The sequence below is a fragment of the Sinohyriopsis cumingii genome, chromosome 12, assembly GCF_028554795.1.
Source record: "Sinohyriopsis cumingii isolate HCF-2022 chromosome 12, ASM2855479v2, whole genome shotgun sequence".
Taxonomy (NCBI): Eukaryota; Metazoa; Mollusca; class Bivalvia; order Unionida; family Unionidae; genus Sinohyriopsis; species Sinohyriopsis cumingii.
In genome coordinates this window covers 106047407-106074465 of record NC_142972.1, presented here as the reverse complement: position 1 = coordinate 106074465, position 27059 = coordinate 106047407, and the positions used below count along the sequence as shown (strand labels likewise).

At 33.8% G+C, this 27059-nt stretch overlaps 2 protein-coding genes across 3 annotated transcripts; one reads left to right on the top strand and one right to left on the bottom strand.

Moving 5' to 3' along the window:
* The first annotated feature begins 218 nt into the window (after window positions 1-218).
* Window positions 219-5425, top strand: LOC149787190 (uncharacterized). The gene is made up of 3 exons (XM_089976060.1): window positions 219-566; window positions 3400-3664; window positions 5304-5425. The coding sequence occupies exons 1-3, from the start codon at window positions 219-221 to the stop codon at window positions 5423-5425; spliced, it is 735 nt and encodes a 244-aa protein (XP_089832186.1).
* Window positions 5426-11880: 6455 nt separating this feature from the next.
* Window positions 11881-25195, bottom strand: LOC149787189 (RBPJ-interacting and tubulin-associated protein 1-like). Of its 2 annotated transcripts, none has more exons than XM_089977692.1 (2): window positions 25101-25195; window positions 11881-16860 (listed from the first exon to the last, which is right to left on the bottom strand). In XM_089977692.1, exon 2 carries the CDS (start codon window positions 16816-16818, stop codon window positions 16129-16131), a length of 690 nt encoding a protein of 229 aa, XP_089833818.1. In that variant the 5' UTR covers window positions 16819-16860; window positions 25101-25195; the 3' UTR covers window positions 11881-16128. The 2 variants fall into 2 exon arrangements, with proteins under 2 accessions (XP_089833818.1, XP_089833819.1); XM_089977693.1 differs by lacking the exon at window positions 25101-25195 and adding an exon at window positions 21052-21071.
* Window positions 25196-27059: the final 1864 nt, after the last annotated feature.

Sequence of the window (27059 nt, the reverse complement as noted above, 5' to 3'; positions counted from 1 at the left end):
ATGTAGATCCTAGAATTCCGTTCACAGATTACTTTACGAATCTGACAAAACTCTTTAGCAAAGGATGCTCCGAGCCATCACGAATATCACAAATAACGGAAAATAAACACAGAACAAATGAAAGGATGGAAACAGGCTCCATACCGCCTGAAACTGACGTCATAAATTACATAAAACCTGAATATAGACAGACAGCTACCAATCATGTATCTTACGAAATGAGTGAATTTAATTTACACACAAGAGACTCTAGACTAACACAAGAAAATGGAGATATCGAGTTGCAAAGTCATACAAATTTAAACCTTAAATGCACCGTTCCAAGTTTTCAAGAAACAAATATTCCCCAGTTCACGGACTGGAATTTTCATCATCCTCTGACTACGACGACGTTTCCCATTCCTGAAGTCATGGACAATTCCCCAGGCTATTTCATCCCGATGATTCACTACATAGGACCCAGCTTCCAAAGGGTCAATCCCGATAAATCTTCTGCAATCAAAAAGTACAAATGTGACGTGTGTGGAAAAGCTTTTTCCCGAAGCAACACTCTTGTAACTCACAAGGTATTCTTATTTCTTGCATCCTTTCTCTTTATTTTCTTCCTTTCTTTCTTTTCCTTCCTTGCCTTTTCTACCTTTTTCTTCCTTTCTTTATATATTCAGTCTTCCTTGCTTAAGTTCTTTCTTTCTTTCTTTATTTATTTATTTATTTATTTATTTATTTATTTCATACACAGTGAGCTCCACTCCTCTTACCCCAATTTCTCCAAGTGATTCTTCTTTTACCTTCTCGTAGCACGGCCTTAGCAAACGCGAGGCCTGATTTGGATCGTTTTGGCGTGGCCCTATGAATTTACGCGCGGGGCCCGGTATGAGCACGGCATTTGGAAACAAACTTTTCAACAAGTTTTATATGACATTGAAATTAAAATTTTCATCCAATGCTGTACATTTACTTTCTCACTATAGATATATTTTTAAAAATTACTAACGCGTGCGGCCCATGTGAGTGCCTGGCCCGATTAGGCCAAATCGATTCAATCGGCCTAAGGCCGGCCCTGCCTCTTCGTCATATTGTGTTAAAATATTCTGCGGTAATTTACATAACTTAAGTTCCGTGCCTTCCTTCCAAAACGAGATTTTTGTAGAAAACTGTTTACATTATTATTATTAAATAATGTTGTATGATGCATGCATGCACATTTTGTTATTCTCTCTCTCTCTCTCTCTCTCTCTCTCTCTCTCTCTCTCTCTCTCCTTTCTTCATTACTTCTTTATTTTTTGTCCGAAAACAATAGAAATATAGTTTTAGGGGTGACCATCAATTATGTATACATTACATTAAATAAGTACTCTTGATAGAGGGCAAGTACATTTACTGAAATATAAATGACTTCGACACTTCAGGCGACTAGTTGTACGTGTCATATTAAACTAATGTCAGATTTTTATTTTATATATTAATGGATGTCAAACATTCCCTGTCAATGATATTTCATTCATCAATAAAAGTTGTGTTTTTACAACGTCATGCCAGCTACTGTTTGTTCGTAATAGGCTTTTACAACATCGTGTTATTAACCGTCTGCTGTTTTAAGTCAGCTTAGTCGGTCAGTGTATAAAAGAATGGGCGAGTATTCTGCGGAATAATGTTTACTTAAAAATATTGCGGTTTACGCGGATAGGTTTCCCGTTAGACTTGACACTTGCGTTTACACTCAACCACCTAAATATTTCAAACAATAATAATAGAGTAAGGCATTGAATCTGAGTAATAAATGGCAAAAAATAGCGAGGTGAAAAACATTAGGGAAAAATAATTCCGTGGGATGTAATTACCTTAAGATGCACATGTATATTGATACGGTGAATTTAGGGAACAGAATAGACAATCTCTAAAACTTATTTCAACATAACATTGCAAATACAATACATGCATATGCATCACAAAGAGTTGTGAAATAAATATTCACGATTGTGTTGTTGTTAAATTTTGAGACAACATGATCTTTACAACAGCCTAATGATGAGTCTCATGCAATCTCTCTCACACTTACACTACTTATATGTAATAAATAACCGATATTCGGTAAAGTCACACGACAGTTATGAAAATAAAATTATATTTGGTCAAATTACAGAAGAGTTATGAAAAAATTATATTCTTTCAAATTACACGAGAATAGTATTCGGTCAAATTGCAGAAGAGTTGTGAAAATAAAAAGATATTTACACGAGAGTTATGAAAATAAAATAAAACGATATTCGGTCAAACTACAAGAGAGTTATGAAAATAAAACGTTTGGTCAAATTACGCAAAAGCTATGAAAATAAAATGATATTCGGTCAAAATGTGTTAAGCAGGTTTTTAACAAAAGGTCAAAAGTTTCGTTTCAAAGTCATTAGCATTTAATATTCCCCGTACATATGTAGAGACGATAATAATAATAATAATAATAATAAACAAAACCAAATGCTTGAAGAGGATGCCATTGCATTTTTGTATAAGCAAAATTTAGAATAAAACTTTTTAATTCAATATTTGATATAATAATAATAATAATAATAATAATAATAAACAAATGCTTGAAGCTTATGTCATTGCATTTGTTGTATCAATACATTTTAAAATAGAGCACTTTTTAATTAACTGTTTGATATCATTATTCAAGTAGTGAAAATAAACTTTAAAAATGAAATAAAGGTTTTAATCTGTCAGCATGCAATATTATATGACAGATCTGAAAACTTTAATTTTCATATATTCTCAGATATTCACTTTTATAATGGAAATATTTTCCATTGTTAAATTTTGGACTTCGCTACTTGCGATTACAGTCTGCATAATCCTTGGTCTTTTCTTGCATTATAATTAGAATTCATTGTAACTTCTGGTATGCGGTAAACTCAAATGGAACGCCCTTCAAAAGAGGACTGAAACAAAACAAAACTAAAACTACAGCAAATGTCATCATTCTGAATAATGATGTCTATCATGACTTCCACATACTGGAAACTTATTAAATTAAAGCGGCATTTGATATTTAAAAATAACACTTGAGAAAGGATTAGAGTTAATCCGAATTATGTGAACCTACCTTCCGCGTGGCGCCATCTAATCCTGAGATAATTGACTAAATGAGGTCGTGGTTTTTAATATTATTTTTAAAAAAAAAATCAATACATAGAATATTAATCGCAAGAAAATAGAAATATAAAAAGAATGAAAATGTTTTCTTTCAAACACGTTATGGTCAATAATCGAACGCTGACTGACTAAATTATCCACGGCATTGAACTAAACATGCACCGTTTTCGTAAGACTATATTAGTCACGTGCAAATCAGTAAAGAAAGATTGGGTAATGTCTTTCTATTTCTTTTTCTTTTTCTTCCAGAGAATCCACACAGGCGACAAACCATTCAATTGTGAAGTTTGTGGCCGAGCTTTTCGCCAACCCGGCAATCTCACGCGACACCGCTTGACCCACACAACCGTCAAACCACACGTTTGTCCGCAGTGTAACAAGGCATTTAATCGCGCCTCTAACCTTCACACGCACATGCGAACGCACAGCAATCACAAACCCTTTAATTGCATCTACTGTGGAAAAGGATTCTACCAAAAGATGGACTTGAAAACTCACTTGTTCACCCATACTGGTAAGGAAGCAAATTATATGAATTTTATTTATTTATTTATTTATTTATTTATTTATTCTCACATGGCATTCTTTCTCTTATTATGTATTAGTAATAGACGGATGAACGTACGTATGTAAGACCAAAGCAGGCATCAAATCTATGAATATATGATTGGGGGCCATCCATTTAACAAGTACGCAAAAATCTAGCAAAGCTTGACTCTTCCCCCTCCCTGTACACATGCGTACTTTTTTACCCACCCCACCTGCGTACGTACGCTTGACGCACCCCCACCCCGAATTCTATAGAACAGCCTATATTTAATCCACGCAGAAACGATCAAGGATTAATAATATTAACGTGTTTAATAAAACAGATATTACACTTACGTTGAATGTTTGACTGCATCAAAGAAATAAGTAGTCCGAGTTTCCTCTGACACTTGCCACCCCATTTTTGATATTTGGACATTTATGTTTGGGGTGTAGGGTCAGAGTCCATTCGCTATCGAAAAGTTGGCAGTCGCCGAGCCGCTTACTAGCCGGCCAAGCAAAATTGAACGACCTTTCATCAAGATATACCTGCATGAAATCGAAATAAATATGATTAATTTTCTCAGAAATTGCGATCATAGCATTCGTTCTGTGTTTAATCCGCCGACAGACGAGACGAAAGTACATCGTTGCTGAAATTTGACCTGGATCTGGCGATTTCCATTCCTAGTCACGTGACAACACAAGTCTCGCAACCTACATGTCATTGACATCAGCGGTCATACAGTCACTCTGACCATACACCCCAACATAGATATCCAAATATCACAAAAAAAAAAAAAAAAAAAAAAAAAAATGGTTACAAGGGTCAGAGGAAACTCGGACTAAGAAATAAACTGTGTAACTTAAAAAAGTTTGTCTAGTGTCCGCTAAAATTCAAAACGCCGACTGAACCCAGTTGAACAGGTTACGTATTAGACAAATTATTATCGAGGTTTCACCCCACCACCCGTTTATTATGCATACGTACATTATCAGTAGACATATCCTCCATACGCAAGCGTATGCATTTGGGTTACCCCCCCCCCCCATGCGTACGTACTAAATAGACGGCCCCTTGACTGCTTTAGCATTTTATTTTTTATTAATAACAACAGCACTGCGTAAATTACTAGCTAGAATGATGCTGGTGAAAAAAAGAAGATGCAAATGGCGATGCTTCCGTTTTATTTTTGTTGTTGCCTTAGAAGTCTACTAGAACAGTGGCAGAATCATTTTGGTTCTTACTATTGCTACCGTAATGCATACTTACTTATCCACACGACTTCTTTACGCATGATGTGAATATCCGTATGTATATATGTACGTATGTATGTATGTATGCATGTATATGTATGTATGTATGTGTTTTTGTGTGTGTATGTGTGTGCGTGCGTGTGTGCCTGCGTGGACTGGAGGACAGACGGAGGGAAGGAGGGATGGATGAATGATGGTTGGACGGATGAATGAATACATGCAAATAGGTAGTTTAAAAATTCTCTTTTTAATAGTTAAATACAAGCAACCGTAGGCAGGCAGGTCGATCGCTTACTTTGGAAGATTGTCTAACTAGCTAACTATCTAAACGTCATGAAACACACTTAACTTTTTTTTCTTCTTTTCAGGTGAAAAACCACACAAATGTCTTATTTGTGGCAAGGGTTTTAGCCTAAGCAGTACACTAAATACGCACAAGAAGACACACACAAAACCCGTCAAAACACCGATGTGCAACCCGTCTAAATAATGACTAGTGTATTGCTTAGAATACAGGAATTTCTTTGAAGAACCGATGCAGTATGGAGTTTTTCACGTACTGAATTTCACATTCTGCGTTTACTGTCGTATTATGCAATTGTCACACTGATTGTTTCATATAATTAAGTTATGTTGGTTCGTTAGAAACTGTACTGGAATGTTTGCAATTCTAATTTATTAAATGTCAGTATAATATTACACATATAAAATTTGAACAATTGATCTGAGGTACAGAATATATTGGCAGAAAGTTATTGAGCTAACTTTAAATTTATATTTTGTTCTTACAAAAGCAACAGTGAAAATCTGGCAAATCGCCAAGCTTGACTTTCCAACAATCAGCTGTTAGTTAGGCGTTTTTTTATATAATGTTTTTTTTTTTTTTATTCTTCGTCTTCTGTGACAATGTATGTACAGCTGACCATTATCAAGCCGAGCTATATGCAGAAGATTACCGAATTACAGTTGGGGTGCTAAGATTGTCAAACCACAGTGATTTACGTATGGTTTGGTACCTTGCTACTGGTCACAATGCATACAGACTGCACATGACTTCACCGTACTTCATCCTATTCTCGTGAAATCATCACTGTTTATCGGCAATTACCATTTTAAATCAGCAACACCATTGCCAAAGGAAAAGCTTTAATTTTATATAAATCGCTTTCACAGTAAATAAGCGTGGTCGTCAAGGCTTCGTTGACTAATTAATGTATACATAGAAAGACCAGCATATGCACAATAAATTCATTTTGATTTCTCGTAGATTTGAAGGTGATAAATGTGTTACTGTTGTGAATATAAACAAGTCTTCGCTCTTCGAATCCCTTACCATTGATGATACGTCATCCATTTCCCTTGCTTCGTTAAAAAGTGCACTAAAAATTCTTTCTTGGCCAACTCAAATGGAAAATTAAATGATACCAATATAGAATTGCATCATGGTATTCAGATACAATATATGCAAGTTTTTATTCTATGTATACATTGCAAAAAATGTTATTTGTGTAGTAATACTGAGGGAAGTGGAAATTGATCAAAGAATGTTATTTGTATAGTAATACTGAGGGAAATGGAAATTGATCAAAGAATGTTATTTGTATAGTAATACAGTGGGAAATGGAAATTGATCAAAGAATGTTATTTGTATAGTAATACTGAAGGAAATGGAAATTGATCAATCATGTTATGGATATACATTCCTGTATGCAACGTATTCTCTAATTTGAGGATTATAAATCAATATTGTGTATTTTTTTATAGTTTTCAGGGTGGGGGTGTTTTAAAAAAATAAAACAATTTTACTTTCATCGATTTATCCCCAGAATGAGTTATAGGTGACGATTTAACCGCTCATTGCCATTTATATTTTCATTACCAATTGTATATCATAAACATGTTGTATATTATGGTACAATTTAATTGAAGAAATCAATGAACATAACCAAATCAATGAACATAACCAAATCCATACATCCACTTTTATATAACGAAATTCTGTAAATATTGATTGTGTAAATAATGAATTATATAGCATTTTGTGATAACAGTAGCTCATGCTTTACATAATGTTTGTTTGTTTTATTAAACCACATTTCCGAGAATTTGTAACTGAAAATGTATTAAATGTATTGAACTGATTTAGCCGATGTTGCAATTCCTTCCCTCTGCCCCCCCCCCCCCCGCACACACACACTGATCGAGTTCAAAAGACGTAAATGTCAGCGATAACTTGGCATTAGGAGGAAGTGTTGTTTACACGTTAAAAAAGCAGCACCCACTAAAAGAAAATGAAGACCTCACCCGTGAGATAAAAAAAATTGAAAACTTAAAGATTTCTCATAAACTGGTTATCCTAATATTGACAGACATAAATCTATACAATGAATATATCTAATACCGCAGGCATGAGTGTCTTATGGTACTAATTTGTGCTGACAGCAGCGCCCCACCCCACCCCCGTCTAAAACGAACATATCCCTCCCCAGCCCTGCCGGATGCAACTACCTTTTGATGTCCGATTTACACGTTCAGCGTATTCATTGATTCAAGTGTAAAATTTTTCATAGAAAGGCAACATTTTTCCAGAAACACTTTTTTCTTCATTTTTTTTTCTTTTCTTTTTTTCTTTGTTATAAACAATTTGGCACGTGTAATGTATCACCAAAAAGCATCAATAAATCATGTAATAAAATATAATCAATAAGTCGGAGCTAAAACAGTTAGGAATACTTTCTAAAAAAAATCTAACTGCCACACAGACATAGCTTCATATAAATTTGCAAGTTAATTTAAGAACAGCGTCTCGACATTTCCTTGCAATGTAGATGGATTATCCAGGGAGGACACATCTATTTTATTTCAACCGTACAAAAGTAAATCATTACATTTTATATTTGATTAAAATAAGACTGAATATATGGGGGATAGACTTATGGCTGTCAAAAGTTGACATATTATGTCTAACACTGTCAAAAGCTGTCATAGTATGTCTAACACTGTCAAAAGCTGTCATAGTATGTCTAATACTGTCAAAAGTTGTCATAGTATGTCTAACACTGTCAAAAACTGTCAAAAAATGTCAATGGATATCTAACGATGTCAAGAAAATAAAAAATTAAACCAAGCCAATTATATTTCTTATTTTCAAAATGCAATTTTCTAAAAGCTTATATAAATAATTTATAAATAACGACATATGCAGATACCATGTCGGCTGGTATAAATAATTTATAACGGCACTTGCAGATATCGTGTAGGCTGGTTTAATAGTTTATAACGGATCTTATGATATCCCGTGGGCTGGTTTACTTTGCATTCAGATATAACAATCATCCGACAAAATGGCACTAGTAGACAAACACAAGAATGTATTGCAGTATTATGAAAATACAAGTTCCCGGTTTTTGCCAGGTAATACTAATATATAATTAACGGATCTAAACGTATAATTGACTGAATTATTTGCCAGGACATTTAATGACCGAGGATAAACGATATCAAGGCAATTCCATGACAAAGGATATAAAAACATATTTTATAACTTGCTAAATACATTAGAAGTCTTAAATGTCCACTTTTGCTTCATGTTCACGACAAAACTTTCTTTTTTAATTTATCTCCTCCATTTATAATAATAATAATAATAATAATAATAATAATATTTCTCACCTATATGGCAAGAATTTGTTTGCTAGAGTTAAAATATGGTACGCAAACTTATATTCATTTCATTTGCTTCTTAATTTACTCTTAGTGGCTTTAATACTGATTTTTTTAAAGATTGCATAAAACGTACCCTGGGAAGAAGGTGAGTCAAACTCCCGAATTTCTAGTGTGTGTGTGTGTGTGTGTGTGTACAAACTGACATTACCACACTCAGTGTCATAAATTGTAATCTAAGTCATGGAAATAAGTAGTACGAGCTGTCCTATTCTGCGATAATCCATGGATAATACATAAATTAATCAACAATGTTTTTTTTTTTATATAAAGATTTCAGTGGCAAAATGAATATTAACATGTATATAAATGCACATTGTATCACGTTAGATATGTATGGGTGAATCAGATCACTATCGGAGTGTTAAATGAGATGATGAACCACATCGTATATTCGCGTATAAGTAAAATTAAACTGCTAACTGGCCGGACCTAGATCTTTTTTGCATTTGCGCATGGCCGCATATCTGAGTCTACGCAGTTTATTAGCAGTCATTAGCAGAACTAGCAATACAGACTATGATCTTCAGGCGCATTTTGTGACGGCAGATTATGTTCTTTGCTATCGGACCATACATATAATCGAGATTAGATGGCTAGTGGTTTTGAATATCCCTCGTTGAAGACGACTGTATTTAATTGAAAACGTCTTTCATCTCTTCTATATTTGAGCTAATTACTTGGTTTATCATTGTTTGCAGTGCACAGTTTATTCATTCCGACTGAGAAATATTTAATTACTGAAAATACACACATACTCTGTTTCATTACTTTGCATAAAACACAAGTTTTCATAACGTAACAATTCGGGGGCAACAACGGTGTCACGTAGGATGCAGTAGATTCTATGAAAGATAACTCTACCAAGACTGTATGTTTTCCGATTTGAGAGTTGCTTGCGTCGTGTTCCTCTGAGGGCATCCTCGATATATGTGACTAAGTTTTACAAACGTTTCGTAAATGTTGATGGCCAAACACTCGGTGTACTCATTATTCACATTAGCTAAACAAATTCTGAAAGTCTTAATTCTCAACAAAGATTCTTTTGCGAAAACAATCATGCTTATTCGTACATTGAGAAGACCTTAACACCATTTGCCTCGTGATACTTTATTTTTTATTAACGCAAAGCTGATTTGCTTACAAACTTCTGTTTTCTATGTGGATACATATTACAAAAGGTTTGACTTAGATATAATAATGGGTACCTCATAATATTTTTCCAGAGAAAACTGATTATCGTGAAGAAAAATTTGGTCGGGGGGAAAGAAAAAAAAACTATTTATTTTTTCTTCTAACAAACTTGAAAACTTTTTGATGAAAGCACAATGTTAACATTACTAGCCATCTATGAGAAGCAACGATCAGACGATTTGGAAGATGGCCATATTGGACGTAAAATTTTAATTTACGAACAACAGGCTAGAGTCAGGCGTATTTTAGTGAAAACCAGATGTTGATATGAAATGCAAGGAGAAGTAGTGACAACAAAATTTTTAAGATGGTCACTCTGACGGTCATACTCAGTGCCTACATTTTCAGTCAAGACCAACTCGACATCATAAGAAGTATTTTACTGAAGGCCTCATGTTGATACATTTACGCCAGTCTATTCCAGAGGTATACCGACAACAAAATTCGGATCTGCAAACCCGACCACTTTCATCTAGGACCCACCAAACAATATAGTAAGTCTTTTGACAAAAACCTTATGTCAATACGACTTTCGTTCAGGAGGAGTAGCAAAAATAAAAATGTACAAGACGGCTACAGTGGCGATAACATGATCGACATCATTTTCAATTAGGAACAACCATATATCATAAAAGTTGTTTTAATAAAAGCTCCAGTCAGGAGTAGCGATAAAAGGTTTTCAAAATAGCTACTGTGTCGTTTGTCTTTGGACGTGGGAGCAGGACCATATTCATTTAGGACCAACCTGACCATGAGACGAATGTGAGTGCATGTACAGTTTCGTGGCAATTCTCTAATTAGTCTACAAGAAGTAGCGATAACAAGCTTGTGCTAACGGGCGACCAGACGACGAACCATGTCCTAGTCCATGACGAGCTGAAGTAAAAATTAAAAGTGCATTACCTCGTCGTCGTCAAAGACGCTTTATTCGCACAATGTGATACGAGGACCGATCAATTCTATAGCCTTTATTGTTATTTCGTGAAACGAATGTTTACGAAATTATATTCAAATATTATCGAAGCAGTTATCCAAACAGAAATATAAAATCACCTCATAAGCATTTAGGGCAATACATATCGCAGACAAAATAATAAAGTAATAAAATAGACGGATCACTGGATGAGACCCACAGCTGGGAACAAATTTGCAGGTTTCAAAATGAAAGTCAATATTTGGATAAATATACCGTATTTTGGTCTCTGCTGAACAAATATAGCGACTATTATATACATCTATCATTCCAGACAATGTGAAGCCAGTGTCGATCTTTTCTGAAAGTAATACTATTTCATTCACAGGTACACGCGCAATGATTACCTTTAATAGAACAATATTTACCAAAACAATGACAATGGCGGTCATAACCAGTCAACCAATGGCGTTTAGGAAGTGGACCAGTAAATGTAATACCACCAAAGTTTATGTAGTTCTTTTAGTTGCTATTTTTTTCCTTTTTTTCATAACGTGATCATTGTATCGTACGCAGAACATTTTAACAAACAAACAGAAGAAAATAGACAAGCAAAACAACAGCAACAACATACATTGATAGATGGGCTGTTCATCATAACTAACATCATGAAAAAGTGTCGAGAAAATAACCGTATAGGACAAAATCAAAGACACATTGAATGCTTTAAATGTTAACCAAGAATCTGCTGATCATTTTATCAAGAAAAGTGGCATCACGTGATCACAGGGAAGTATACGGTAATTTCTATGAAAGTCTAGTCATACATCTTGTAAGCTACAGATCAACATATATACATACATACAAACAAACATACATACATACGTACGTACGTACAGACAAACAGACATGCATACATACATATATACATACATAGGCAGAGTACATAGATGCATGGCAGGACCAATTAACAGACGTACAAAAGACTTACGAAACAAAATTATTGTTGAACAGAAATAGATAAATGATGGCAATTAGATCTAAACATCTATATGTGTATTTACATCATTATGGCATTTCTGATTTTATAAGACAAAAAAAAAATGTATAAAAGAAACATTTTAAGACTTTAATGTCTGTTTACCATCAAGATATATAATATTTTTTCCTGGAATGTAACATTACGTGTAACACAAAGTACTACTCGATCACAATAATACTTTTTCATGAACGTAACATTACATTTAACATGAAATTATACATAGTCACATATAATATTTTTCCAGGAATATAACATTACATGTAACACGAAATACTACATGATCACATGAAGAAAAAGAAATACAAAACATGTACATAATAAAAACACTAAACTTCAAAGAACATGATTAGATAGTACTATTTCCAAGAAAAAAATATATGTTAAGAACATTATTAGAGTGGTAAACCAAATCACTCAAGCTACAGAAAAAAGTTACAAAATTTCGATCATTATGGTACACAAGAATTAGGACACAACTACCTGCAAGCCACGTATAACACATACAATTACTGACAACATGACACAATTTGCTCACTTACCGACTCTTCCTGTATAAAATCGTTGACCCTCAAGAAATATTACAAAATAAATCAAGATATCGTTAAAAAAAGAACATTTTGTCAAGATGTATATTTGTAATTTATGTATAAATTGTGTGTACCGTATATACTCGCGTAAAATTCCAAACTAAATGCGCAAACTGTATAAATCCCAATCTGCCGTCGCCTAAGGTGGCGCTCTACAGTTTCGTATTTTGTATAGGGTTAGCACTTGAAAGAAAATAAATTCCCCGGGTTTCCTCACTGGTTATACTGGCTTTAAAAAAAACAACTTGTATATCTTAGGTATAGTTCAAAGAACCTTTAATTCCCTTTGATTCGGTATATGACTGATGGGTGTAATATGGGTTTTAAAGTATACAGTTTGGCCTCACTCCAGATGTGCACCTTTAAAAAAGTGCTAGCTCCACTTGGTCATTTTCACTTCCTTAACTTCAGAAGTAAATTAATTAAAAAAACGAGCCGATAATCTTTTTTTACATTTGATATATTTTGGTAATTCATTCATTGCACTTTCAGAAGCTGGTATTGTCTAGTCTGGAAAAATTCATTTTCCCTATTTTAATAGCTGCTAAGGATAGTGTACTTTAGATAAATTCAGGCTGATTTTTGGAGCAGTCATTTTAGTTAGCAGTGTGCATAGATCATGTACAATTTCCATTAGTAGAGTATCCAAAGAAATGTCAGCCACATTACATCAAAGTAGCATAGAGGAATTTCAACATTCTCTCCACTGTGCATGTTTTTGATGCAAACAATTTCACCCTACATCCATCACTCTCTCAAATGTACGTACTAACTAGTGAACTCCCCCTAATGCGTGCAGATCTGGGTTTTGTGTAATTTGTTTGGAGTAATCAGTAGAACAGACAAAAATGAGCTAATCTGCCAGCGCATTATAAGACGGCAGACCAAGGTGTATGATATTGCGGCTGGACTAAACTTGTACGCGAGTAAATACGTCAAATATTTTGTAGCTTTATACGGGCGGAATCGTCGCCTGTCAACATCCTGGCAAAAAGGGAAGAAAATCGTCTTCAATTGACCTTAGTTGAAAGGGTCTATTACAAAGGTATTTTTGAATATTTTTCCTTTTAAAACATAACCTTTTCAAAAATTCACAATAAGATGCGCGGATTCAAGTGCATTTCGAAACGAAAATACGTTTATAACACCGAATACGCTTACTTAAAACTAGCAGAGGATGTGAATCATTATATTTTATCTCTATTGAGATAATCATGGGCACTTAAATGGAAACTAACCTGTATCTAAAACAACAGATACAGTTATTTTGAACGAAAACAATATGACATGAAAATAATCTGAAATCAGGTTGTTTTATGTATAAAACAAATACAGGTATAGGAAATTCTGATCCTGTCAAAAAAGATCATTCAAGGTTTTGAAACAGTGAAATATTTTTGTTCGACTGACCTTACTAACCTTGACCTTAAAATGAATATTGTAGACTGTATAACCTACATGAAAGGTCATACACGATATTATTGTAATATAGAGTGGAGAACACTTAAAAGGGAAAGAACTTTTCTGTGTTACTGAAATATCCCAGTTCATTTTTGTGCACTTCTTGAAAGATATGTCCATAATTTATGGTCTTTACATTGAACAAGAGACCCATGCAAACTTTAAATCGGTTGTCATAGATATCAGCAAACAATCTTGTTTAAATGACGAAGATGGCATGTATCGAGTGATTTTACTGGTCAATAAAAACTTGGTTCTTGGACACTTGAACTGTAATAGCGATATTTTCTTTTCTTTATTCTTCAAGTCTGTATGTATGCAGTTCATTTCCTGGAAATTTCCTCTCAAGGACTAGAATGGCGTCTACTAACTACTATTCGAACAGTTGTGAAAGAAAAAACAAATATTTTACACAGAGATAATTCAGTATTAACAGTAGGAACCTTAATCCTCATCTTTCTAAATCAAAACAAATAACTAATTGATAGTCTAAAGTTCTTTATAGCTAAATATAGCATATAACGGTCACGATGAAAAATATTCACCAAAATATAAGATACACACTCTCCGTTTGAAATGAAAAACTTTTAATAAGCAAGTTAGTAAGTAAAAGCAATTGCTTTTACACAATAAACAAATGCTACAAATATAATCTGTATTTTAAAGGACTCTAATAAATAGTCTCATCTGACAAAGTTTACAGATATAGAAATTTACCATGTTCAAATTATTTACAAGTTACCCAAAGTGACCACAATGACACTTAATCAGAAAAATCTGGATTAAAAATAAATAAATAAAACTATAACTTAACAAAAATATATTAACAGCAAACACAGATTAATATTCAGAACATTTTATATACAAGAAATCAAAAATGTACTGATAACAGTAGAATGATATCCAGAACAAAAGAGGGCCAAGTAAAAAAAAAAATTTTTTCCCTCAAAATGTGAAATGTTCCCATAATGGTCAACTAAATATTCATATAAATATACATATCAGATAAATTTTGTCCATTCCAAGTAGTTTTGTTTTTCTTATCGTGATGGTAAGGTTCCGCTCAATTATTATAGTACTGACCCGAAAATTTTTAAAAATGTGTACAATAATAATATTGACAAATTTGTTTAATGACCTTAAAATCTTACCAAGTCATCTACATTTATACACAGACAAACCATGCAAACTTCATTTATCACTTGTCATATGATTAATCGTGCTTGGATTGCTTTAGTACAAAAAAGTTCAAATTTTATGGAAAATATTGAAATTTGCTGTAAAAGCCTGAAAATGTAATCATATAATCTACATATGAATACAAATATGCCTATCAATTTTTCACTGTCTACTTCATATGGGTTTGGCTTAACCGTGCTAGCATTGTTCTTGTTCCCCACCCCAATAATAAACAAAAAATATAACAGTTTAAAGATCACAAGATAAAGCTATATAATTATCTAAAACCATAACTAGTTCATCAAATTAGGACCATGATAGAGTGTTAAATTCCATTGATTTAAGTTAAATAATGTCTACGTCATTGTGCTACTACAGCAATACAACATGCTCTGTTTCTGCTATTACAGTAGGGGTGGAGTAAAAAGTTGCAATGAGTGACATTTAGTAAAAAAAAATTGTTTGGACTGATTTATAATGTGTGTATCAAATACCCTAACAAACAATGTTATTGACGCAACAGTAACAATCTCAGTGATCTCAACGCTACAGTAACATCCTCAATGATCTCGACGCTGCAGTAACATCCTCAATGATCTCGACGCTGCAGTAACAATCTTAATGTTATCGACGCTGCAATAACAATCTCAATATTAGTTTACAAACACATAGGGATGTAATCTTAGTTCACAAACACCTAGCAAGGTCATTTTAGTTCACAAACACCAAGGGATGTAATCTTAGTTCACAAACACCTAGAAATGTCATTTTAGTTCACAAACACTAAGGGATGTAATCTTAGTTCACAAGCACCTAGGAATGTCATTTTAGTTTGCAAACATCTAGGAATGTCATATGAAAAAACATGAAACTAAATACACATAGGACACTTCTGTGGAAAACTAGTTGTGTACATATTGTTTTTAAAGAGCACAATGTTAAGAAAATAAAAACTATCAGATCACTCCGCACGGCATACACGTGCATCTGAAAAGGAATGTAACAGAATGGCAATCACATTTCGCACTCCTGTAAAATAATATTTCCTTGACATTCTTTAACTTGTCATTCATCCCTCTTGCACATACAACTGACTAGGGTTTCCAGATGGGTTTTGTTTGTTCAGCCATAGTAGTAGACTCTACTGTACTCGGACGAGATTTTGCCGAGGCCGGCCTGCGTCCTTGACGCGAAGGCGGTCGTCCATCTATAGTCCCCGATGCTGAGTACACCATCCTCTCACTTGTTGCAGCGCCATCCTCCCTCGATGCACTCTGGGGACACCAAAGAAGAGGCCTCATTCGGGCTGCTTTTGTCGTTTTCTTAACCCACGGTGGGTCAAATGATGGATCATGTAACCTGGCCCCAAATAAGCTTTCATCAACAAACGTAGGGGTGTGCCTCAGAGCTCTGAATTTATGTAATCTAGAATTTTCAGTGTCTGTGGATTTTACAGATTCTAAAAAGCCAGATTCGCGGTCAAGGGTGGGTACAGGGCTCGGAGGAGCCCACAAAAGTGGCCTCATTTTGGGCTTCTCAATTTTCTTTTTATCTTCATCTTTATATTTTCTATGTTCAGGCCATGGCGGTGGAGTAGTACTGCTTAAATTCCTCGTAGGATTGTGTGAAGAGAAGAGAGACTCTTCAATGCTCGAAGTATTATGTGACACGTGATATCCCGAACGAGGTCTCATTCTCGCACTCGACGAACTCGGCGGCCTTGACATTACCGATGGTGGCCTTGACCCAACTAGTTCTATACCTCCAGTTGCCATGGTTTGCATTCTTTTTTTCTTCTTCTTCAGATTTGCTATGTAGTCCTCTACCTAATTAGATAAAAAGGAGAAGATACTTAAATATTGTGCAAACATCATGAACAAAAGTCTGCATTCACTAAAATGTGGTCATTTAGAAAGCGTTACATATAGTAATCAGCCTGTCTATAATCAGAAAGGGCGATAGATAAAACTGGAAGGAAATAAATTAGGAATCTAATAAAGTCACACATTTAATAATAAATCAAGAAATAATGAATGAAATAACAAATCAAGAATATGAAGTGCGAACGTGATCTTTAAATGTTGACGTCATCCACATCGATTTGGGAGGTAACATCTCAGTTGCAAATTGCATGTCACAGATAGGGGATATAACTATTGGGATGATACAACGATATGCTTTGTCGGCACTTTGTGAGTTACAGTAAATAAAACTGTAAAGTTCATATGCATATTTCATCTGCATTATTTGTTGGCTTTTCTTGTCCAAAATCAAGGTCATTGTGTACCAGACCCGTAACAGTTATTTTGTTAACAGCATAATACATAGCTAATATTTTTCTGAGTGTGGATTAAATATTCAGATTATTTTATTTTGAGGTAAACATGTTTATTTGAACCGGAGATTACGAAATAATTTTTCATCTGGAATTTCCTAAACTTGTTGACAATTTTTAATGTTTTATTAAGGAGACTCACCTACTGTTGTGTCTCAGCTTTTCATATAATGTTGTTTACTTGAAAACTGATTTATTCTTGCCTTAACATTTAAAGCAGAACCAGACTTAATGTTACATTCAGTTTTTAGTTGGGTTGATTTATTTATTCAAATTATTAATCAGTGGAACTACAATGTGCTCAATAATAATGTTCTTGGACTGGGATATTAATTTGGAATTATAGTTAATTCAGACAAGAACATTTTGTATTATATTATTGTTAAACATTAAAAGACTGTTATCACATCATCACACTCCAAGCCATTGGCACATTAGCACGTTCAAGATTACAGGCACATCAATACTTTTCAATCTCGGTATTTATTTGCAATAGCACTGGATTTCATTCGGAACTACATAAATTTGGACAACAGAATAAAACCTTTAGGACTGTTTGCGATTTAATTCACAACAATGTAAGCTCTCCTTAAATTTTCACTTCGTATTATAAGGAAAATAAATTACATGTTGTATTTCACAAATCGACATGGTAACAGGTGATACGCAGTAATTGGTTGTGTGAGTTTTGGTGCATGCGATTATACTATTGTAAACAGAAATCCTAAAGTGTACTGACATGAGTTCATACTTGTGCATTCCAGGTATACATTTTTTAAACAAAATAACCTGAAAAAATGTACCGACTAAACTTTACCTATTCAATCAGACGTTACTTCTTCAAACAAAAGCACCACATGAATGCTAAAAAAAGTCAACAGAGTAAAAACAATTCTTTTGAAAAGATCGCTGATTAGCGTTAACGAAGTTATTAATTTGTCATGCATATGTTAAAGGGTGCAGGCAAAACGAAGAACATTGAATTATTAACAGAGGTTAAGATTTCCACAGAAAGGCAACGAAGTGAAAATATTACAGTTATGAACTTAGGGGTCGAATTTTATTCCGTCTTTGCAGGGTTCAATTGTTTTCTTTCGTGCACGGTGTCATGTTTTCTGGTCAGTTCTGACACATCCATGTTTATCCTGACATTAACCAATTTAAATATGTATATGCGCAAGTAAAAAATACACTGAAATTTTTTTTTTAAAAGTAACCTTTTGCAACTCTCTCTCGCTCTCTCTCACCGCTTCGGTGGCCTAGTGGTTAAAGCGTCCGCCTCGCATGCGGGAGTTCGTGGGTTCGATCCCCGGCCGAGTCATACCAAAGACTTATAAAAATGGTATTAACAGCTGCCTCGCTTGGCGCTCAGCATTAAGAGGTTAGTGTTCGGACTGGTCGGCCCGGTGTCAGGATAATGTGACTGGGTGGGACATCATGCTACATGTCTGCGGCATGATGCCCCAGTGCTAGACATCACTATAAACTGCCACATTGCAGACATCGTAGCAATATGACTGAAAAATTGTTAAAGCTACGTTAAAAATCAAAATCACATCACATCACTCTCTCTCTCTCTCTCTCTCTCTCTCTCTCTCTCGTAACAACTGATGTTAATAAAAGTATACAACACTACCCAACAGCCATAATAATAATAATAAATAATAATAACAAGAAGAAGAAATATTGGGCTAATCCATTTAAATAGTCTGTTCGAATTTACACATGGTTACTGAAAAAGGGCAAATAACTATGGAAAGATTGCGTTTTAAGCAGACTCAGTTCCATGCACAGTTTGTAATGAGCAAACATTAACACAGGATAAGTAAACTTTCCAAGTCATTTGTCGTGATAAGTTACCGGCCCTGAATAAGACCAAGTGACGAATACTACTGCTAGTGATAACTACTGCTAGTGATAAACCCAGTAGTAAAGCTTGCCGTATTCAGATCGGACTTCAAGTCAGGATTGTACAATGGTATACTGTTTTAGTAGTATATATCAGTTCACTGATTTTCTCCAATTTCAATGCGAATCCCGCTGACACATGGACCGTTAAGAGTGCGTTGTTTACCTTGAACTCCGTTGTTTAATCGACGTCAAATAAACCGAGTCTGAACTTAAAACTACCGATCTAAATTACAGCGATCTGATAAGCCAGTTTTCAAAACATGGATGATTCAATATTTTTTGTCAACGGGGTGGGGCATAAGTTTAAAACAGTATATAAATAACAATTCGCTCCTTTTACCTTATACTGGAATATACACACCGACTAAATAACTAATCACTACCAGTCTTTAAGTCATGTCACTGAGCAGACATTATAACATGAACTATCAGGTAAACAAATAATTGACGAAATCCTTTTCAATGATGTTAAAGCATATGTACTATAATGATTAAAAACATCATTGTTCATAAATTGTACATTTATTTTAATTATGATAGACATCTACCACATGGCAATATAACTTGTATCTTCAGTTATAACCTATAACCAAAATGGAGGGCTATAAACTGAAGTCTAGTGTTAGTAATATCTATATAAGGGAGTAATGTAGCATTACTCCAAGCAATGACCTAAGGAGAATTACTCTTAAGACTATATACTTAACTATTGCCTGCCTGCACCTTCCAGCGCCCACACTACCACGGTGTGTTGATTTTAGCATAAATTGAGCTTAAGAAATAAACTTAAAACAATATATGTAACAAACATCAGACAAGTGTGAAATATAGGTCACAGTGAACCACACTGTATGACATCCACTCAGACAGTCTCATGAATCTATGTATAACAGTATTTATAAAGGATGTTACAAAAACTTTTCAGTCTTGAACTAAATAAAAAACTTAACGTAATAAAATAAAATGTTGGTCAAATTGAACTTGACTTGTTGCAAGGGTAGATGCACAACATCATCAGATTTGATGTGCCTAACATGAAAAGAATAAAATTAAATTCAGTTTAAATCAATGAAGATAGGTCACAGTCAAGATACATGTCCTCAACAACTTTCAATATTCCATGCATATATAACAGTGCCTGAATGATGTGGGGAATGTAGCATATGTAATAAAGGGGCCATAAATTAATAAAAACACATAAATATTAAAACACATACATTTTTAACTTGCATAGTAAAGTAATTGTATCTTTTCATTTTCTGTACAGCCAGATAATACGACAAAAATGTCTGACATCTCAGTAATAGTATTACATGTATTTACATGTAGGTAATTGATAGCTTGAAAGCATTTAGCCAGGGCCCTTGAAAGTGCAGGGCCCATAGCATATGCTATTTTTGCTACTAGGATAATCTGGCACTGATATATAGGTCACAGTCAAGATACATGCCCTCACCAACTTTCAATATTCCATGCATATATAGGTCACAGTCAAGATACATGCCCTCACCAACTTTCAATATTCCATGCATATATAGGTCATAGTCAAGATATATGCCCTCACCAACTTTCAATATTCCATGCATATATAGGTCACAGTCAAGATACATGCCCTCACCAACTTTCAATATTCCATGCATATATAGGTCATAGTAAAGATATATGCCCTCACCAACTTACAATATTTCAAGTGCATAACAGCATGTATGCAGTGTGCCAAAATATATAACAAAGCATGCACAAGTAATCTACATGTATATGCAATGTTAACCACTCAGCCCTCTTCCCATGGAGTGGTTGCTATGAAATCCACTCCAAGCTGTTGTCCTGCAACCAGGAAGAAAGAATGGTTCAAATGTAGTTAGGCTATGTATTGTTTTTTGCATGCAATTGATGATGCTTATTCTGTCAACAATTACAATAGCTCTATTCAGCTTTGTAGATATGAGCTGAAAGTGGAAGAAAATACTAGTGCTATATAAACTCACCTATAAGTTGAGACTAACTATAAACTGCATAGACCCAGAACTGCCAACGCATAAAGTGCCAGCAGATCTGGGTCTGTGAAGTTTGTTAGGAGTAGTCAGTAGAACAAACAACACAGACAATGATCTGCAGGCACATTATGCTATGACAGAGCAGGATCTTAATTGTTTGCCTCGACTTAAATGTGAGTAAGGATGGTATGCCAAATACCTGTATGATATTAGGTCAGGATTTCCATTAATTTGTTGATATTAACAGTTCTTATGGAAATAGGTCAAAAGTTCCAATAATATGTTAATTGTACCAGTTCTTATGAAACTGGGTCAAAAGATTCATTAACATGTTGACTGTATCAGTCCTTACGAAATTTGGTCAAAGTTCCCATAATGTGTTAATTTTAGCAGTCCATATATAATGATGTCAGAAGTTCCATCAATTTTAGCAGTCCATGACTTCCATGGTTGGAAATTTGGAAGCTCTGTTCCTAAAGCCTGCAAGTTCCATCACTGCCCTAACCAGAATACTTATATAAATTTGATAACATCTCATGCTTTTATATGTTTTAAAAAAAGATATTAGAATGTAATGTTTTAAAAGATTAAATAAAATGCATTTTGTTGCAAAGGTTACTAAAGAATGGTTTCTAATTTTTCATCTAACTAATATTAAGCTTTTAAAGGAAAATTCTTATCCTTAACAGAGGAAAACACTAAATATGATTTGCACATCACTTTTCAAGTGAATAGTATACTCTTTTAAAGCAAATAGTGTACCCTTTGAAAGCAAATAGTGTACCCTTTTAAGTAAATAGGATACTATTTTAAGTAAATAGGATACCCTTTTATGTATTTGGCCCAGTAAGACTGTGAAACATAGCTTTAATTGACATCATTCAGCCATCCTTTTAGCTCTGAGATTCTCCAGCAAATACATGCTGGCAGTGATTTGTCATTGTATCATAGGATGCGTAGCTGGCTGGAAATAAAAATAAAATCTGAAGACCAATTTACCTAACTGCGTGACAGACACTCTAGACCTTAGTAATGTCTGCACTAGGATTATACTGTAATGTTGACTAAGCAAGAATTGAGATGTATGTTCCCATTGTTTTATTTATTGGTCATTGAAAATCAATTAAATGGTAACTTTTTTTCTCACTCTGGTAGCAGAAATAAAATGCATTTTAGAATTGTTGGTATAATGGGAGTTTATTCTTAGTACAGAAATGACTAAGATATGTCCCAAGGAAAAAGTCCAGTAAAACAAGCTGGGTGTAGATAATACACCAAAATATATGGTAATTGAGCCAGAGTTTCTTTCCAAATATGATGTTGTGATATTAATAGTGAAACAATCTGTAATTGTTAAAATATATTACATGTAATTAATTTATCATGTGCCAATAATAAGTAAAATATTTGTTTATCAAACGGCATCTTGTCTTAGGGAAGCAAGACAAAATGAGACAGCCCCCAATGAACAATCTGATTAAAATCAGGACTCCAGTCTTAGGGAAGCAAGACAAAATGAGACAGCCCCAATGAACAATCTGATTAAAATCAGGACTCCAGTCTTAGAGAAGCAAGACAAAATGAGACAGCCCCAATGAACAATCTGATTAAAATCAGGCTTCCAGTCTTAGAGAAGCAAGACAAAATGAGACAACCCCAATGAACATTCTGATTAAAATCAGGCTTCCAGTCTTAGAGAAGCAAGACAAAATGAGACAGCCCCAATGAACAATCTAATTAAAATCAGGACTCCAGTCTTATGTGAAGATCTGACATTGGCTGCTTATGGGTCATGATTATGGTGACCTTTCAATTAGCCAACGAAAATGCAGCTTTCAGAAATCTTAAAGTGAATAAAATTGTTTAGTATAAATTGATGCTCTTCAGGCATACTGCTCTGTCTCACAAATGCAAAGATTTAAGACTTCATCTGATTGGCTGATAAAATTACATATGTAACCAGGATATGAGTAGTCTTCACAATTAGCTTTCTAATCTATAAGAATCACTAGCCATGACTTGGCAAAGATCCCTTGACACCAAATGTAAAACCATCTGCATATGGACAAACAGAAGGACACATATGTCTGGTCATTCTCTGACTGTTTGTCCTATATAAGGTTCTAAAATTAAATCAATATCCAACTGGTCTTATCACTTCACCTTGACCCAAGAGTGTAGTGCTGTAGGAATGCATGGGAATGGCATTCCCTTACCTTTTGTACTTGACCTTGCTTATTTTGCACTCTCCATTACCCCATCTGAGTAACATGCGTTCTGTCACTTCTTTATTGCGTTATCTCACTTCTTTATTGAGCACCACCCCTCCTAAAGCGGCATGTGATCACAAATGCAAACCAAATGTTTTGTATGGATAAGCATACATATGCAATGATAAAATTTGGGTAATGCAAATTATTATTAAATATTTATTTTCTTGATACAGACCATCACCTATAGACATACTTCAGCAGCATTTTAAACCCTGCGCTGAGTTGTATTTGTATCATACTAGTCATAGAAACAAAAACTGAAAACTATGTATAAACAATAATGCAGAATCAATCAATAATGTATTAAAATTAGCAGTAGAATTGTAAACTGCAAAGTATTCCAGAATTTATTTATAAAATAATCTACATTTTTAAGTTACAATTTTTTGACACCATTAAAGCAATTTATGGTGTTGGTAATTACTGACTAGCACCTAAATATTCTGTATAGTCAATTCCAAAAATAAACTGAATTTTTGTACCAGCATGTAAAATAATATATTAAAAACCCCAGATATTAATCCTTTCTTTCATTTCTTTAATAAACATGAATTAAGGAAGTAAACTGGTCTAATTATTGGATTACATCATTTATTTTCACATTACATACCAATGGATCAAGCCAAAACAAACAAAAACAAAAAATTATATAAACATTTACAATTCACTACTGTACTTCATTAATCCTTCAATAATATACAATTAAACACAGTAACTAAGTTTGATTATTTGATTTGTGTCAACAATATGTAGTTTCATTACCTGCTACTTTAAATGTCATAATATGCAGCTCAAATGATAGGAATTATCACTACATTTGTTTATGGTAAACAACAACAATGGTTTAATGAAAAATTAAATTGAAAAACTACAATTCTCTCACAATCTGAGTGAACCAAGGCAGACCAAGACAACACCACTACCACTGATTTTCAAAATCACTGAATAAAACTGATGGTACAAGTCTGAAAGGGTGGATGACATGATTTGTTGACCTAGGATGCAAACAACTACTTAAGATTATACCGTTTTATCGCTTTTTTAAAGAACATGTCAAGGGTGACCAAATCATCTAAAATAGTCTTGTTTGTGATATCTTGACATAAATGTTCATAGAATAAATAAATTATATTTCAAATTTATCTCAAAACATAATATTATTTTATGACTGAGTATCATTTATAATTGAGTATAATGGTATGATTAAGTAAAAAGACGTGCCATTGGAAATTACTTTCGGACTTCATTAAGAGAAGATTACTTTTCACTATTTTCATGAACCAACTGACATCTGCTACTGACTGCGTGCAAATAAACTAATGACGTTTACACGGAATCATATAGTTCCATTGGAAAACTATTAGTTTTCCAATGAATAGTTTTCCAACGGTCGTTGAAAAACCTGACAGACCTACAGCTGCTATCACGCCAGGTTGGGGATAGTAGACCATTCACATTTAGTTTTTCAGGGTTGGATTTGTTTTCGAAGAGAACTAACTCGAATCCTTCTGTTTCTGTGTTATGTAAGTCATTGGTAAAGATGCACTTACCTTAGTATTACATTGTGTAGATTGCAATGTGGAGGCGCCTTGACAGTCGGACGAGATAAGACAACCCACAGATCAGCATATATACCGGATGTTCAATGTAAACAAATGAAAGTAGACTGGTTGTACGTTTTGTTTTAGATGTATCTAACATACGCTTGGGAACAAGATAATCCGCAGAGATTGTTTGACAATTCTCATTTATCCATTATCTATAGGAGTGGGGATCTGTTTTAATATTTCAGTGTATTTGTTCAGCTTTAATTTCGTTTTTTTATATATAAAAAAGATAGAAATTAAAATAAAACTTATTTTTTAAATATTTTAAATTGATATTCTTTTCAATTTTACAATTACTAGTGGATTCGTTTCGGACTATTGGAATTAAAGAATATCATTATCTATCTATCTATCTATCTATCTATATATATATATACACACACACACACACATATATATATATATATATATATATATATATATATATATATATATATATATATATATATATATGTGTGTGTGTGTGTGTGTGTGTGTGGACTTAACAAGAGTAGAGCACATGTTTGGAACATCTAGCATGATTACTTATAGCGTTATATGATGATTTCATCAGCAACAAAAAAGCAATCAATACTTTAACTATGTTCTCTGCAACTGAATCTTACTTCTAAAAAGAAAACATTCTCGAAGCTCATCTATTCGCATAAATCGCTTTTTTATTACTATTGTGACCATGTTTAACTTTTTTATGTGAATGCTGTGTTTGATTTATGCTTATTTGACAATAAAAGTAATTTGATTGACGTCACCACAAAACTTTAATTGAAAAACATCAAAACATTATATATATATAATATATATATATATATATATTGGGGGTAGGTGAGAGAGAGCGTAAGAGAGAGAATATGGCTTGTGTTTATTGTGAGTTTTACAATTTTAACTAGCATATCAAATGACCAAAATCAGAAAGTGTCTAGGACATGTTTGAGGCATATGATATTTTTAGAAAATTCACACCTTCAGATATATTGTAACAAAATATTAGAGGACGCTGATTCGCCTCTTTATTAGAGTGGGGTTTTTTTTTGGTGTGTGTGTGTGTGTGTGTGTGAACTGTTTATATTATCTTCAAACAGAAAGTTGTATCACAATATATTAATGTTATAACAGGCACGAACGATCTAAATACAATTGTGTGTCCAATAATATTGGACCGTCATTCTCATCATTGCGAATACACGTTATGTTATAATTAAAACATAATGTACCTGACTAAAAATGATTATAGTACATGCCACAAAACTATTTTCATAAATATGTCGTCTCACACTTCTCATATATAATGGTGGGGACAGATTGATATTATTTTCTTTTTTCACATCCTGTTTCAGTCAGACACGGACTTTACAGTCTACTTTAATGCGATTGACCCTTAAAAAGATCCATTTAAAACAAATTTATGCAAATTTTGATTAATTATGTTAGTAGTTAAATACGGGGGTGACACTTCAAAGAGCACTGTTTAATACATTTTCGTGCATCATGACTTTGATTTTTTTGTAACCCTTTTTTCATGTCTGATTCAAAATATCTAAAAATCACGAAATTAAAATTCTGTTCGGTATAAAAAGGTGCGTGTAACGAGCGTAAATTTTATACACACGTTAGAGTTTCCAGGTCTGAAAAAGACAATCACTACAGAAATAGGGCCACGTGGTATCTCAGTGTGTATTCTGAGACAGCAGCTGTACCTTAATGTGTTTACTGGTTTACTGTTTTGTTCTATGGAAATAAAATATCACTTGCTGCTGTCGCAGTTGGGATGAAATCGCATTTATTAATGGAATTAATTTTGCAGGAAATTAAATATGATACAGAGTGAAAGCAAACTCTCTCTCTCTCTCTCTCTCTCTCTCATTTGAAGTTATACACAGCGATCATAAATACATTGAGATAGTA